At 46.9% G+C, this 12,863-nt stretch overlaps 1 protein-coding gene across 1 annotated transcript; it reads right to left on the bottom strand.

The window, feature by feature from the left end:
* Positions 1-712: 712 nt before the first annotated feature.
* Positions 713-5,421, bottom strand: LOC123427942. The gene is made up of 6 exons (XM_045112085.1): positions 5,133-5,421; positions 4,609-4,785; positions 4,161-4,286; positions 3,694-3,873; positions 3,195-3,359; positions 713-1,480 (listed from the first exon to the last, which is right to left on the bottom strand). Exons 1-6 carry the CDS (start codon positions 5,358-5,360, stop codon positions 1,127-1,129), a joined length of 1,230 nt encoding a protein of 409 aa, XP_044968020.1. The 5' UTR covers positions 5,361-5,421; the 3' UTR covers positions 713-1,126.
* Between the last annotated feature and the right edge of the window lie 7,442 nt (positions 5,422-12,863).

The following is a 12,863-nucleotide window of genomic DNA, read 5'->3' on the forward strand; positions in this document are numbered from 1 at the left end:
CCTCGGCTGCCCTCGATTCCCCAGCTAGCCGCCGCTGTCGGGGCCCAGCTCCTCGACGCAGTCGTCTCCTTTGACATGTCCGATAGGTAGGCCTCCCGCCGCTGCTCCTCTCCGCCCTCGGACGCGACCCCTCCCTCCCACTGGCACGACTCTGCCCTTCTCCGTGACCTAGCAGCAACAGCTCCACTCCGGCAGACAGTCGGGGCTCCACTCCGACGAACGGCGTCCAACTCCGGCCAACGACGCACTCCAACAAAGGACCCCCGTCCCCTGCCCTACTCCGGCCGATGACCCACTCCAACTCCACTTCAAGAGTATTATAGACTTTTTACTACTCATGCCATATATAAGCTGGAAAAACAGGCACCCAAAAAAAAACTAGTTTGGTTATTATTTGGATCTTATTTTCACAGGAGCTTGTTTGAAGCTTATTCTCACAAGAGCTTATTTACACAAGAGAGCTCAAAAGGACTGGCCCTAAGTCGTCCTTCTGAACACAATGGAACCTGCTGGATACATGTTTGATTTGGATGGTGCATTACATGCAGAGTTCATCTTTCTACTTCACCTGGTCGAGCGCCATGTGCAAACAGGGTTTTCGGCACTCAGGGTGTCCATTGCTTGCTAGATGAACATTACATAACTTCATTATTGACAAATGAAGGCTTGCATATGTACAATAACATGTCAAACGTCTTAGACAGACACGCAATGCACCTTGAATTTGGCCTCATTATTGAGGGGTGTCCATTGCTTGCTAGATGAACATTACATAACTTCATTATTGACAAATGAAGGCTTGCACATGTACAATAACATGTCAAATGTCTCAGGCAGACACGCAATGCACCTTGAATTTGGCCTCAGTTAAGTCCTCGACTGAAAGAGCCGAATGCAACCCGGTAATGCTTAATTTTGCAAGCATGGTGATGTGAAAGAAAAATCTCACAAGTTACAACACGGATCATACACACATCACAGATCCTGCGTGTACTCACCACAGCCCAGAGGCCACAACATTCCACAGGCACAATGGCGCTGCAACCTCTGTTACAGTATGTGTTACTTGTATCACACCACCAGCCATCTTTACTGTTGCATGGTGGCTGGTGGTGCCGGGCTCCCTCTACTTGCTTAGAGATGAAGCCCGAGAAAGCGACTTCGGAGAAACTGGCACAATCAGACAAGGTTCAGGAACAGCGGAAGTGGAGGCCGGAGATGAGCTAACATGTTTGAGTGTCACTGGAGTTGATGCACGACCCAGGCCCGACCCAATGCGAGCAGCCGCTGGAGGTAGTACTTGAGTAGGGTACACCTCAGTGACCTCTTCGATGCCTTCATCCACATATATGACATCCTGCATAGTAAGTTGGTGATACTCTACAATCTCACGTAGGAATCTATTTTCTCGAGCATACACAGAGTTCTCATGTGCAAGCCGCGCCTTCTCAGCTAATAGTGTCTCTAATTGTAGGCGGATCTGCAAAGAAGCAGAAGATATAAATGGTTAACCAGTGTCAACATGTCAAGCCTGACAATTTTTTGTTCTATTTCACGAAATATCGATTTTGATGTAGCTCAAGGTTTACAAGAGCAAAATATAAGCTTTTGGTTAGAGTTACATAAACTTATATCCCGGCACTTTCATGCTTTTCTTTGATCATTTGTCAAGCCCTAAACCCTGAGAACTAGCCACACAAATGCAGCTCCTGCCTTCCAGGAAAAATAAAATTCTACGACACATTCAGTTGAGCATAGAATTATTTATTACTCTGAGGACCGTTCCTTAGTCTTGGTAGAATTTCCAAAATGGTTATCAGCACACGATATTTATTAGTAGGGAAACAAAACCAAATAAAAACATTTAGCAAACAGCAAGTTCCAAACCCTGAGACCCAGCCTTAGGACTGCAGCAGCTGCATTATAGAAACAATACCAAGATAAAGTTGAATTGACCATGAAACTAATGATAACTAGTGAACATTTAAGGATTATACACCTAGTATTGACATGAAATCCAAATGATTATTAGCAGGGGATTTTACTGGGTAGGTTTTCATAAAGCACAAGTACACCCTTCGTTATCATCATAAGAATACACCCATGGAGTGCTTTTTCTGTCTGAGTGTGTTCAGCATGGAAGAAGAAAATGAAGCATACAGATATCATAATATGACCACCCAACTACCCCGGTCTTGCGCTGTGACATTTGTGGCCAAGGACCCAAAGTGGGGTTATAGGAAGGGGGGGGCAACTTGCCATGTATGATTCACACTGCAGTTCGGTCGCTACTTGGTGTCCTCTCTGTCTCCAGATAGCGCAGTGATGCAGGCAGTCAGCCTGAAGTCTCAAGCAACCCCTACACTAGGATATGAGATGCCCGAGGGACAACGGCTCTCAAGCAACCCCTACACTAGGATATGAGATGCCCGAGGGACAACGGCTCACAGTCAGCGGCAGTTGACACACAGTTATTACCAGCGCACCAGGGCAATGAAATAAACAGGATACAAATGGCACTGGCCCATCAGGTCCCAAACCCTCTAGTGGACCGCTGCAGAGCAATGAATGGATGAGGTAATCGACTATGGACTACATAGTGTACTAATCTTCCAATTTATAGATTTGGAAATGAACAAACAATTTTTGCTGTCACGCAAGTGCAATCTGAGTGACTTTTGTAGGCGCTATTTTGCAACAAATTCAAACTCAGTTCATTTCACACAACTACGCAAGCACAGTTCTCCCAATTGTTAGCACAATTTCTCTTACCGATGAGCACAATTCAAAATTCCCAACAGATGAGAGAAGGAAATTGTTCTTTATTTTCCATATTAACGAGGTAGTTTATTATTTCTTAGGTTTTCGTTTATTCTACAATTTTATGCATTGATGAGTGAACATAGATCACGACAAACCGTATTAATTTGTTATGTTGATGTCAATTCGATAGTGATTCATTATCTGGAGCCCACCCTCCATCACGAACCGCAACTGACTATCAGTGTCTAAGCAGTAAAAATGTGGGATAATAATTTTTAGTAGGAAATAGACAATAAACTATTAATGAAACTTCGATGTATGAAGTATCTAAGTATTTTTGACATAAAATCAGTAATTAAGAATCAAAAGGATGATGGACTACGGTCGTAAACATGGTTAGTTTTTTGTCCATTTCTATTAGAAGTACTAACCAGATCATCATCTTCTGGGTTATCGCCATTGTCTTGATTTTCTCGCAACATTTTGTTCTCGTCCTCAAGCTGAGCACAGCGCTCCTTCGCAAAAGCTAAATCTGCCTTCACAGTCTTGAGTTCACGTAATAGCAGCTTTGCTTTTGCTGACATGGCATTTGCAACCTGTAAGAGCAAAAGATGGAGCAGCAATTAATAATTCACTCCTGCACACAAAGTTGGCCAAATCAGATTCAAGTTAACTTAACTTGATGCTACTGTACTCAGGTAAAGGAAATATAGCGAGTAAAAAAATAATGCATTTCGTGGAATATTTATTGCAAAGAATATAATCAAGCATATATCATTATCCGACGAACAAAGATGTTTATGAAAGCAGTTAATCAAAATACATTTGTCATTCAGTTACGGTACACTAAACAATTGCAGAACTCCCAATTTCTTTTGTAAAATGGAGCATTGAAACAATATATCTAGTGACACTTATTTGCCACCTTACGTCGCGAGATGCCTTCAATTGAGTTTCGTAATCGAGTGGATTTTGAGGAAAATTTCTGTGAGCAAATTTGTGAGAAGCTTCTCCTTGTGGATTTGATCCAGCTCCTTTCCGCCTTATATTCAGTTTACGTGTCTCCTGAATAATGTCAGCTGTTTTAGTCTCTACAATAGTCCGACCTTCCTGAAAGAAATAACATATATAGCTGAGTCAATAAAGGGAACATATAAGGATGAAAATATAGTAACCTAATTAAGCTCTTGTAAATAAAAAATGACACTACTTGCTCTTGTCAGACATATACTGACAGGTTAAAATGGTTCACATTTTCACTTTCTAGGTTTCTATACAAAAGCAAAGAGAATTGCCTTCCTACGTTAACTGTGAAAGGTACCATTGATGTTAACAGACATAATTTCAGATTAACTTCTGGAAACAAAAAATTAACAGATTTTTGAACATGAACTTACTTCGAGGGCACTCTTTATTGTGTCTCCAATATAGTTAAGGGAGGAAGCTAATGCCTCAGACCTCTTCTGAGATGGAGGAGTCTCGGATTTCCATGTCTCTGGCGCTGGCTGTTGTAAGTGTTGTCTCTGTGACATCAGTAAAGATTGTCGATGAGCCACATGAGCAGTTCGAAGTGAACTACACAGAATGATGATCACAGTTAATTGCACAAGGTTACAAAGGGAATATTATACTATACAGACCAACATGTACTAAGTAGTAAACATGATGTAAGAACAAAGTGCGGATAAGAAAGCTTGCAGTTGCAAGGATTCATCGCAGAAGTCAAACTTCAGACTGTACTAGTACTACCCATTGAAGGGGTGATCGGTACACATTAAATGGAATAAATTCGCACATTAGAGTTCAGTTAAGTAGCATAGTACTGTAAAAGGTAGCAGGTCTCACATGCATAGCTGGTGATGTACCATCTCTGGGCGGCTGCTGTCTTGTCAGGGAATCATATTGCCCAGGCGACCCATCCTCGTCAATAAGTGACTTTGCTTTCCGAGCAAGCGTCCCCCAAAATCCATACTTGGCCTCGTTCAAGCTCTTCATGGACGTGTACCCATAGCTGGAAGAGTCCTGCGCCCCGGGGGATAAACATAAACTCTTCACGCACCAAAGCAGCAGGTAACACACTAAACAATAAGTACCACCCATTTCAAGGAGCCCCAACCAAAGAACAACAACAGTGTATCTATAAGTCAAGCACGAGAGGTTCAACGCCCATCCAGCTCGAATAAAAAGGTTAGTCGGTCAGCCCAAGTACGGAGCAATCCGTCGCTGATCACTTTAAAACCGGATCCCCGTCAGAAATCCTAAGAACCCCTGGACGCGGGAACCGCCGATCGGACCAGATCCGCCAACGCATCCGACGCATCCAGAAACGAAGACGGCGGATGGATCATTAAGAGGCTGGCGTAGCTTACAGGGGACGGGGTGGAGACGGAGGGCTCGTGGCTCCTGCGAGCGGCGGCGGCCGCGGAGGCAGCCGAGGAGGAGTAGGCGGAGGAGAGAGAAGAGGCGTCGCGGTGGGCGGCGGAGGCGCGCATGGCCTGCGCGGCGAGGGAGTCCTGCGGCGGGGAGGGAGGGCTAACGGGCTGCGGTTGGTGGTGGTGGTGCTCGAAGGAGGACTGCGGCTTACGGCGGTAAGCCATCGCGGTCGCGGTCGCGGCGGCGGAACGATGGGTTTCCGGCGGAGACAAGGGTGAGCGTTTTATAGTGGCGATGTGATGCATTCGGGGTAAGACCGGGACTTTGGCCTAAACTCGAGTGAAACAAGTTACCGTATTCCGTACCTGGCGGGCGGGCAGGCAGCGTCATACCACGCGATGCCTCGAGCGAAATCTTTCTTCTTTTTTCTGTATGAACTCTTCCGTTGAATCAGCAGTCGCCGAGTCGAGTCCGTCCCGCTCGTGACCGTCCGCGTTTTGATCCAGCGATTCCGGAGGCGATTAGGGTTTCTCCTTCGTGTGCGACCTAGCCTTCAGGCCTCGATCTCTCGATATGATCATAGAAGTTTGGTACGGCGCCGTGTTGCTGGCCTTCGTCCACCTTTCCGACCTTTCGTGCGCTTTTTAGTGCGCGTGGTCGTAATACACTTAAACCCTAGAAGGATGGTGAGGGGGCGTGACGGTTGCGAAGTTTGCGACGGTGGATGGAGTCGAAGGAATGTTAAAGGGATTGAAGTTGTCAAAGAAGGAAAATAAAGGAATGGAGATTAGGTTTCGTCGAAGGAGGCAGGGAAGGGCAGAGAGGATCAGACAGTGGGCAAAGTGTTGACGGAGAAGTTTGTGCATCCGGATGCGACCCGTCTATCTCTTGGCAAGGTGTGGAGTCCGATCAAGGGTGTTGAATGCAAGGAGGTAGGAAAAATCGGTTCATATTCACGTTCCATGAGGGTTGTGGTAAGAGGAAGGCAATTAAGGATGAACCATGGATGTTCGACAAGGATCTCGTGGTGGTGGAGGATTTTGATCCAAGCAAAAGGCTGGAGGACTATGCGTTTGACAACTTACCTATTTGGGTGCGAGTGTATGGCCTACCACTTCGGATGATGAACGAGGGATCGGCTGAGGAAATTGGTAACATTATTGGGCAGTTTGTGGACGCTGATAGTGAAACAGATGGCAGTGATGTTGGGAGGTTTATGAGGATTAAAATACGGATGCAAATCGACAAGTCCCTCGTAAGGGGTTTCACTTTAGAGACTAATGATGCAGCAGGCAGGAAGAAAAGGAAGGATGGAAAGATCACGGAAGAATGTGTGGAGGAAGAAGATGGAAATTGGTGTCGGTTCGAGTACGAGTTCCTCCGTGACTTTTGCTATCGGTGCGGTATGATTGGGCATGGTGAGAAGGATTGTGAAGTCAGGGTCTGCAAAAGGGGATATGAAACAGTATGGTAGATGGCTGAAAGCATATATGAGCTCGAGGAGGAGCAGCTCGGAGGAGGGATCCTGGAGGTCTGGCGGTAGGGGAGCGGGCGCAAGCAGGAACTATGGCCATGGGAGGTTTGGGGGTAAGGTAGGAGGTGGCAGCGGCAACCTCTCCTCGAGGAAGGATGGTTCTCGCTCAACGGAAGGTGGTGATGGCAAATCGAAGAAGGGGGAGGAAGTGACTAGCCCTACAAAAGTTTGCACAATACACCAGTAAGGGGGAGAGCCGACAAGACTAGTGTTGGAAGGAGCGCAATGCTCTACAGTTGTGACAGCCCGATGCCGACGTTCCAGAAGATTCCCTCCTTTATTCCGTTTTCGTCGTGTGTCTATTTTTATTTGTCGCATCATCATCGCATCATGCGCATCATCCGCATTGCATCGGCATCCCGTTGCCGGCAGTTTTCAAACTTGCATCTGTTGTTAGTTGTCGGTTCTCGTCGTTGTCCGTTCTGAGCCCGACCGCACTCGCACGCGCCCGCGGCATCGTCGAAACCTTGTTTTAAAAGTGTGTGTAAAACTTTCTCTGATTGGGTTGGAACTTAACGTGCGGTCTTATTTTAATATAGGTAGGCCGTGGCGGAATTTCGTCGCAATCGGAATCCGTCTGGTACCCGAACGGTCGACCGTAGCGACACCGTATTCGGTCTATCGTCGGACGTTAATCGGTGTTTTAAAAATCGTGTTCCCCGCCGCCATGCGCCTCCAGCCGGATCCCGGAGCTGCCGGATCATCCCGCGGGAGCCTTGTTGCCGCCTTACCCGCCGCTCATCGTGCTGCCTCCCCTGCCCGCCGCCGCCGCTCGCTGTGCCCCGCCGCCGGTGCCTCGCCTCCGCCGGGATCAAACCTGTCGCGGTCAGATCCGCCGCTACCAAGGACCTCGTGCAGCGCCGCTCACCTCCTCGTCTCGTCGCGCCGCCAGGGTCCACCTCGACGCCGACATGGATTCTTGTTGAGAGAGGTGGAGGAGCCCCGCCCCGTTGACCGCGCGCCTGGGCACGTCTGCCCGACTAGGCCCGCCTCGCGCCCCGCCTCCTGCTCGGCCCAAACAATGCCTCAGGCCCAGCTCGCCCCTGGTAGGTTGGCCCTGAACTGTCGCGGCCAGAGCGCCGCCAGGCCAGATCCGGCCCAACTCGGAGCCCCCGAGTTCCTCCTCTCCTCCTTCCCCGCCGTCTTGGGCCTTGGCCCGCAAGGTGAGACCGCCCCCGAGCCCTCTAATTTTTGCCCATGCACTGATTAGCTAACTTGCGCCCACGTAACCAGCAGTGGGTCACTCCTAGATTCGGCCCGTGTAGGGTTTTATAAGTCCTTTGATTAAATTCTTTTCAAGAAAATAGGTATTTTTCAAACGGTCGTAGATTTTAATCCGTATGTCGGATCAAAACGTATTGTATATGTACCTCGTTTAGAATTTCGCGTAGATTATGAATTTGTAACTTGCATATATGTTCGAAGTAGTTTGAACCGCCAAATGCCTAGTTATGCGTGTTGTCCCAATAGGAATTGTTCCGTATTTATTTTTCGTGCGTGTCCGGATTGCTCGAACCCCGTAGATAAAATGCTCATGTTTTAGGAACCCTATTGCCATGTACTTTAGAGTAGTTGTTGTATTTTTGCATGTAGGGTTTAGCCGCTAGTTTATTATTTCGCGTTTAGAACATATTCCCGCATATACGTGTGGAGTTGTTTTTATTTTGCAACCCCACATGTTATATATGTTTTCGGGGTAGAAAAAAATCCATGATATCTTGCTGTGCTTGTATCTTTTGAACCGTAGCTCCGTTGGAGATGTTCTCTATGTGTAAATTGCTTGTAGCGACGCGTAGAATCACGTGAACCTATTTTTTGTTGTTTAACAAACATTTAAACGTGTTAGTTCAGATATGGAAAGAATTGTTAATTAACATGTGAGGTCGTTTCGGAGATGCTATATGTCATTTCCGACCTCATTTAGAATGCCTAGATAGATAGTTTAATTACGCTTCACCTCTTACCATGTTTAACCACATTTAATATTGCCGTGTATCTAATCGGGATAGAACTAAATAATTAAACATGGAGTTTCGTCAATATGGAACTCGTTGCATGTTGAACTTCACTTAATGTGTAGTGTTTGATTGTCGTGAATTGCCATGCCATGTCTTGCATGTGTTACTGTTCATGCATCATATGTGTTGTGCATCGTGTGGTGAATATCGTGTGTGGATTCTTGTTTCCGGTTTCCTTCGTCTCGATAGAGTTCCACAAGCGTGTCGGATTGTGAGGACCCATGCGACTACATCGCTTCGTCTGCTTCACGGAGTCGTTCTTCTTCCAAGCGGGATCTCAGGCAAGAAGATCGTTTCCCTAGATACCATTACTATCATTGCCATGCTAGTTTTACCATTTCTATCGATTATGTCTCGTTGCCTACCATATGTTAAATATCAGCCTCTCGACATTGCTATGAAAATCTTCAACCTGTTAACCACCTAGCAAACCACTGTCTGGCTATGTTACCGTTTGCTTAAACATGTGTTAGCGTTGCTAGTTGCAGGTGCAGTTGCTTCCATGTGAAAACATGACTTCCTTGTTATATCACCCTATTAAATGCTATTTAATTTAATGGACCTATATACTTGGTAAAAGGTGGAAGGCTCGGCCTTTCTAGCCTGGTGTTTTGTTCCACCTTTGCCCCCTTAGTTTCGGCTACCGGTGTTATGTTTCATAATTGAGTGCTCCTAACACGATCGGGGTGTTATGGGGACCCCCTTGATAATTAGTTTTAGATTAAGACTGGTCTGGCAAGGCCCAACTTTGATACTACATTTTCCTAAACACCTAATAAAATTGCATAGGGACTTTCCGGACCCCGAGGATAATTAATCAACCCCCGGGCCAGTGCTCCGCTTGAGTGTTGGTCCAAACTGGCAGACTACAGGGCCACCGCGGGGCAACCCGAGGTTTAGTTTCTCCTAGTGTGACCCATCCGTCGTGTCCTGAGAACGAGACACGCGGATCCTATCGGGTTCGTCGACACGTCGGGCGGCCTTGCTGGATTAGGTTTACCTTTGACGAGATATCTTGTGCATCGGGATTCCGGTGATGCTTTGGGTAATCTCAGAGTTGAGGTTTTCCACTAAGGAGTCCAACGAGATCGCGAGTTTCGTGATCGAGGATTTCTATGCGGCTTGTGGTAATTTGTGATGGATTAGTTGGAGCACCCGTGCAGTGTTAAATCTTTCGGAAAGCCGTGCCCGCGGTTATGTGGCAACGTGGAAACTTTGATTAACACTGGTTCTAGATAACTTGAAGTTAACTTAATTAAAATATGCCAACTGAGTGCGTAACCGTGACTGTCTCTTTCGTGAGTTCCTTCTCCGATCGAGGACACGGTGGGGTTATGTTTGACGTAAGTAGGTGTTCAGGATCATTAATTTGATCATCGATAGTTCACGTTCGCTATGCGTAGATCATCCCTCTCTTTATTCTGGTACTCGTAAGTTAGCCACCAAATATAATGCTTAATCACTTGCTACAGCCTCCCCATTTAATCATACCTCACCTAATAAGCTTTGCTAGTCTTGATACCTTTGGAAATGAGATTGCTGAGTCCCCTGTGGCCCACAGATTACTACAACACCAGTTGCAGGTACAGGTAAAGGTTACTTGATGCGAGCGCGTTGATTGTTCATTTGGAGTTGCTTCTTCTTATTCTTCTTCATCGATCTAGGATGGGTTCCAGGCCGGCAGCCTGGGATAGCAAGGATGGACGTCGTTCTTCTTTTCTCGTTTATTTTCGTCCGTAGTCGGACCCTGCTCTTCTTCATGATGTTTATGTACTGTACTGATGTGACTCTGATGTAGCTTGTGGCGAGTGTAAGCCAATTCCATATATCTCATCTTTTTAGTACATGTACTTGTAACGATATCCATTCTTGCGAAATGACGAGATGCGCTTCTATCCCTGAAGAGGCCCTCGTGCCAAATTGAGGATAGGATCGCATCTTGGGCGTTACAACAGGCAAGGGTGGTGATGCTGTGGTGGAGGCTGGGGGAAGAGAGTGTGGAGGGTGTGGATTCTCTAAGCATGGACGTGGAGAACACGGAGGGACATAAGGCCCTTCCGAGAACTGATTCTGTAAATGAGAAGGGGGACCAGGCTAAGGATAAAGGGGTCTGGGTCGGAGGTGGAAAAACCATGGCGGGAAGAGGTACAAGAAGCAGGGTAGGGAGGACCGGAGGGTGGATCATGAGAAGGGTAATGAGGTTGTGCTCGGGGGCAAAAGGGGTCTCGGTGTAGAAGAGGGGTTGGAGAAGGAGGGGAAGAGAGGGGGAATGGAGGGGGAGGTGTCAAGAGAGGAGGAAACCAGCGTGGTGCCGGGGTAGACCCCAACAATAGTGAGCATATCGGTCAGGCTGCAGGAGCAGTCCCGCTGGGAACAATGAAAATCTTCAGCTGGAACTGCCGGGTCTCAGGAATGGCCCGATAGTTTGTAGCCTCCTCGAATTGGGGAGGGTGGAGGATCCCGACATTCTGTTCCTCATGGAGACGAAGCTTATGGAGGGTGAGCATGAGAGGTTTAGGTGGATGTTGGGCCTCGCCAACATGGTGTTGGAAATATGCCCTAGAGGCAATAATAAATTAGTTATTATTATATTTCTTTGTTCGTGATAATCGTTTATTATCCACGCTATAATTGTATTGATTGGAAACTCAAATACTTGTGTGGATACATAGACAAAACATTGTCCCTAGTAAGCCTCTAGTTGACTAGCTCGTTGATCAAAGATGGTCAAGGTTTCCTAACCATAGACAAGTGTTGTCACTTGATAACGGGATCACATCATTAGGAGAATCATGTGATGGACAAGACCCAAACTATGAACGTATCATATTGATCGTGTCGTTTTATTGCTATTGCTTTCTGCGTGTCAAGTATTTGTTCTATGACCATGAGATCATATAACTCACTAGCACCGTAGGAATACCTTGTGTGCATCAAACGTCGCAACGTAACTGGGTGACTATAACGGTGCTCTACAGGTATCTTCGAAGGTGTCTGTTGAGTTATTATGGATCAAGACTAGGATTTGTCACTCCGTGTGATAGAGAGGTATCTCGGGGCCCACTCGGTAATACAACATCACAAACAAGCCTTGCAAGCAATGTGACTAAGTGTAAGTCACGAGATCTTGTATTACGGAACGAGTGAAGAGACTTGCCGGTAACGAGATTGAAATAGGTATGCGGATACCGACGATCGAATCTCGGGCAAGTAACATACCGAAGGACAAAGTAATGACATATGTGATTATATGAATCCTTGGCACTTGGTTCAACCGATAAGATCTTCATAGAATATGTAGGATCCAATATGGACATCCACGTCCCGCTATTGGATATTGACCAAGGAGTGTCTCGGGTCATGTCTACATAGTTCTTGAACCCACAAGGTCTGCACACTTATGGTTGGATGATGTTTTAGTATAGTTGAGTTATATGTGTGGTTATCGAATGTTGTCTGGAGTCCCGGATGAGATCACAGACGTCACGAGGGTTTCTGGAATGGTCCGGAAACGAAGATTGATATATAGGATGGTTTCATTTGGTCACCGGAAAGTTTCGGGCAATTCCGGCAGTGTACCGAGAGTGACGAATGGGTTTCGGGAGTTCACCGGGAGGGGCCCACCCACCCGGGAGTGAGCCGAAGGACACAGGGTTGTGTCACAAGTCCTTATTGGGCTAGTGGAGGTAGCCCAAGAGGGATATGGCGCCACATAATAAAATACCAAAAGAAAAGAAAAGAAAAAGGAAAGAGGGAGGTGGGAAGGAAGGAGTGGACTCCTTCCCCACCAAACCGAATTGGGGTTGGAGTCCAACTCCTCCCCCTTGGCCGGCGCACCTTGAGGCCTTGTGCCTCAAGGCTAGCCCCTCCCCCTTCCTCCTATATATAGTGGTTGTTTAGGGCTTTTTGAGACACACTTTGCCACGTGCAACTCTAGCCTAAACTACACAGTTCCACCTCTAGATCGGATTTCTGCGGAGCTCGGGCGCAGCCCTGCAGGAGTAGATCATCACCACCACCGGAGCACCGTCACGCTGCCGAAGAACTCATCTACTTCTCCGTCTTGCTTGCTGGATCAAGAAGGCCGAGATCATCGTCGAGCTGTACGTGTGTTGAACGTGGAGGTGTTGGAAATATGCCCTAGAGGCAATGATAAATAGTTATTATTATATTTC

Source organism: Hordeum vulgare, chromosome 1H (genome assembly GCF_904849725.1).
Source record: "Hordeum vulgare subsp. vulgare chromosome 1H, MorexV3_pseudomolecules_assembly, whole genome shotgun sequence".
NCBI lineage: Eukaryota > Viridiplantae > Streptophyta > Magnoliopsida > Poales > Poaceae > Hordeum > Hordeum vulgare.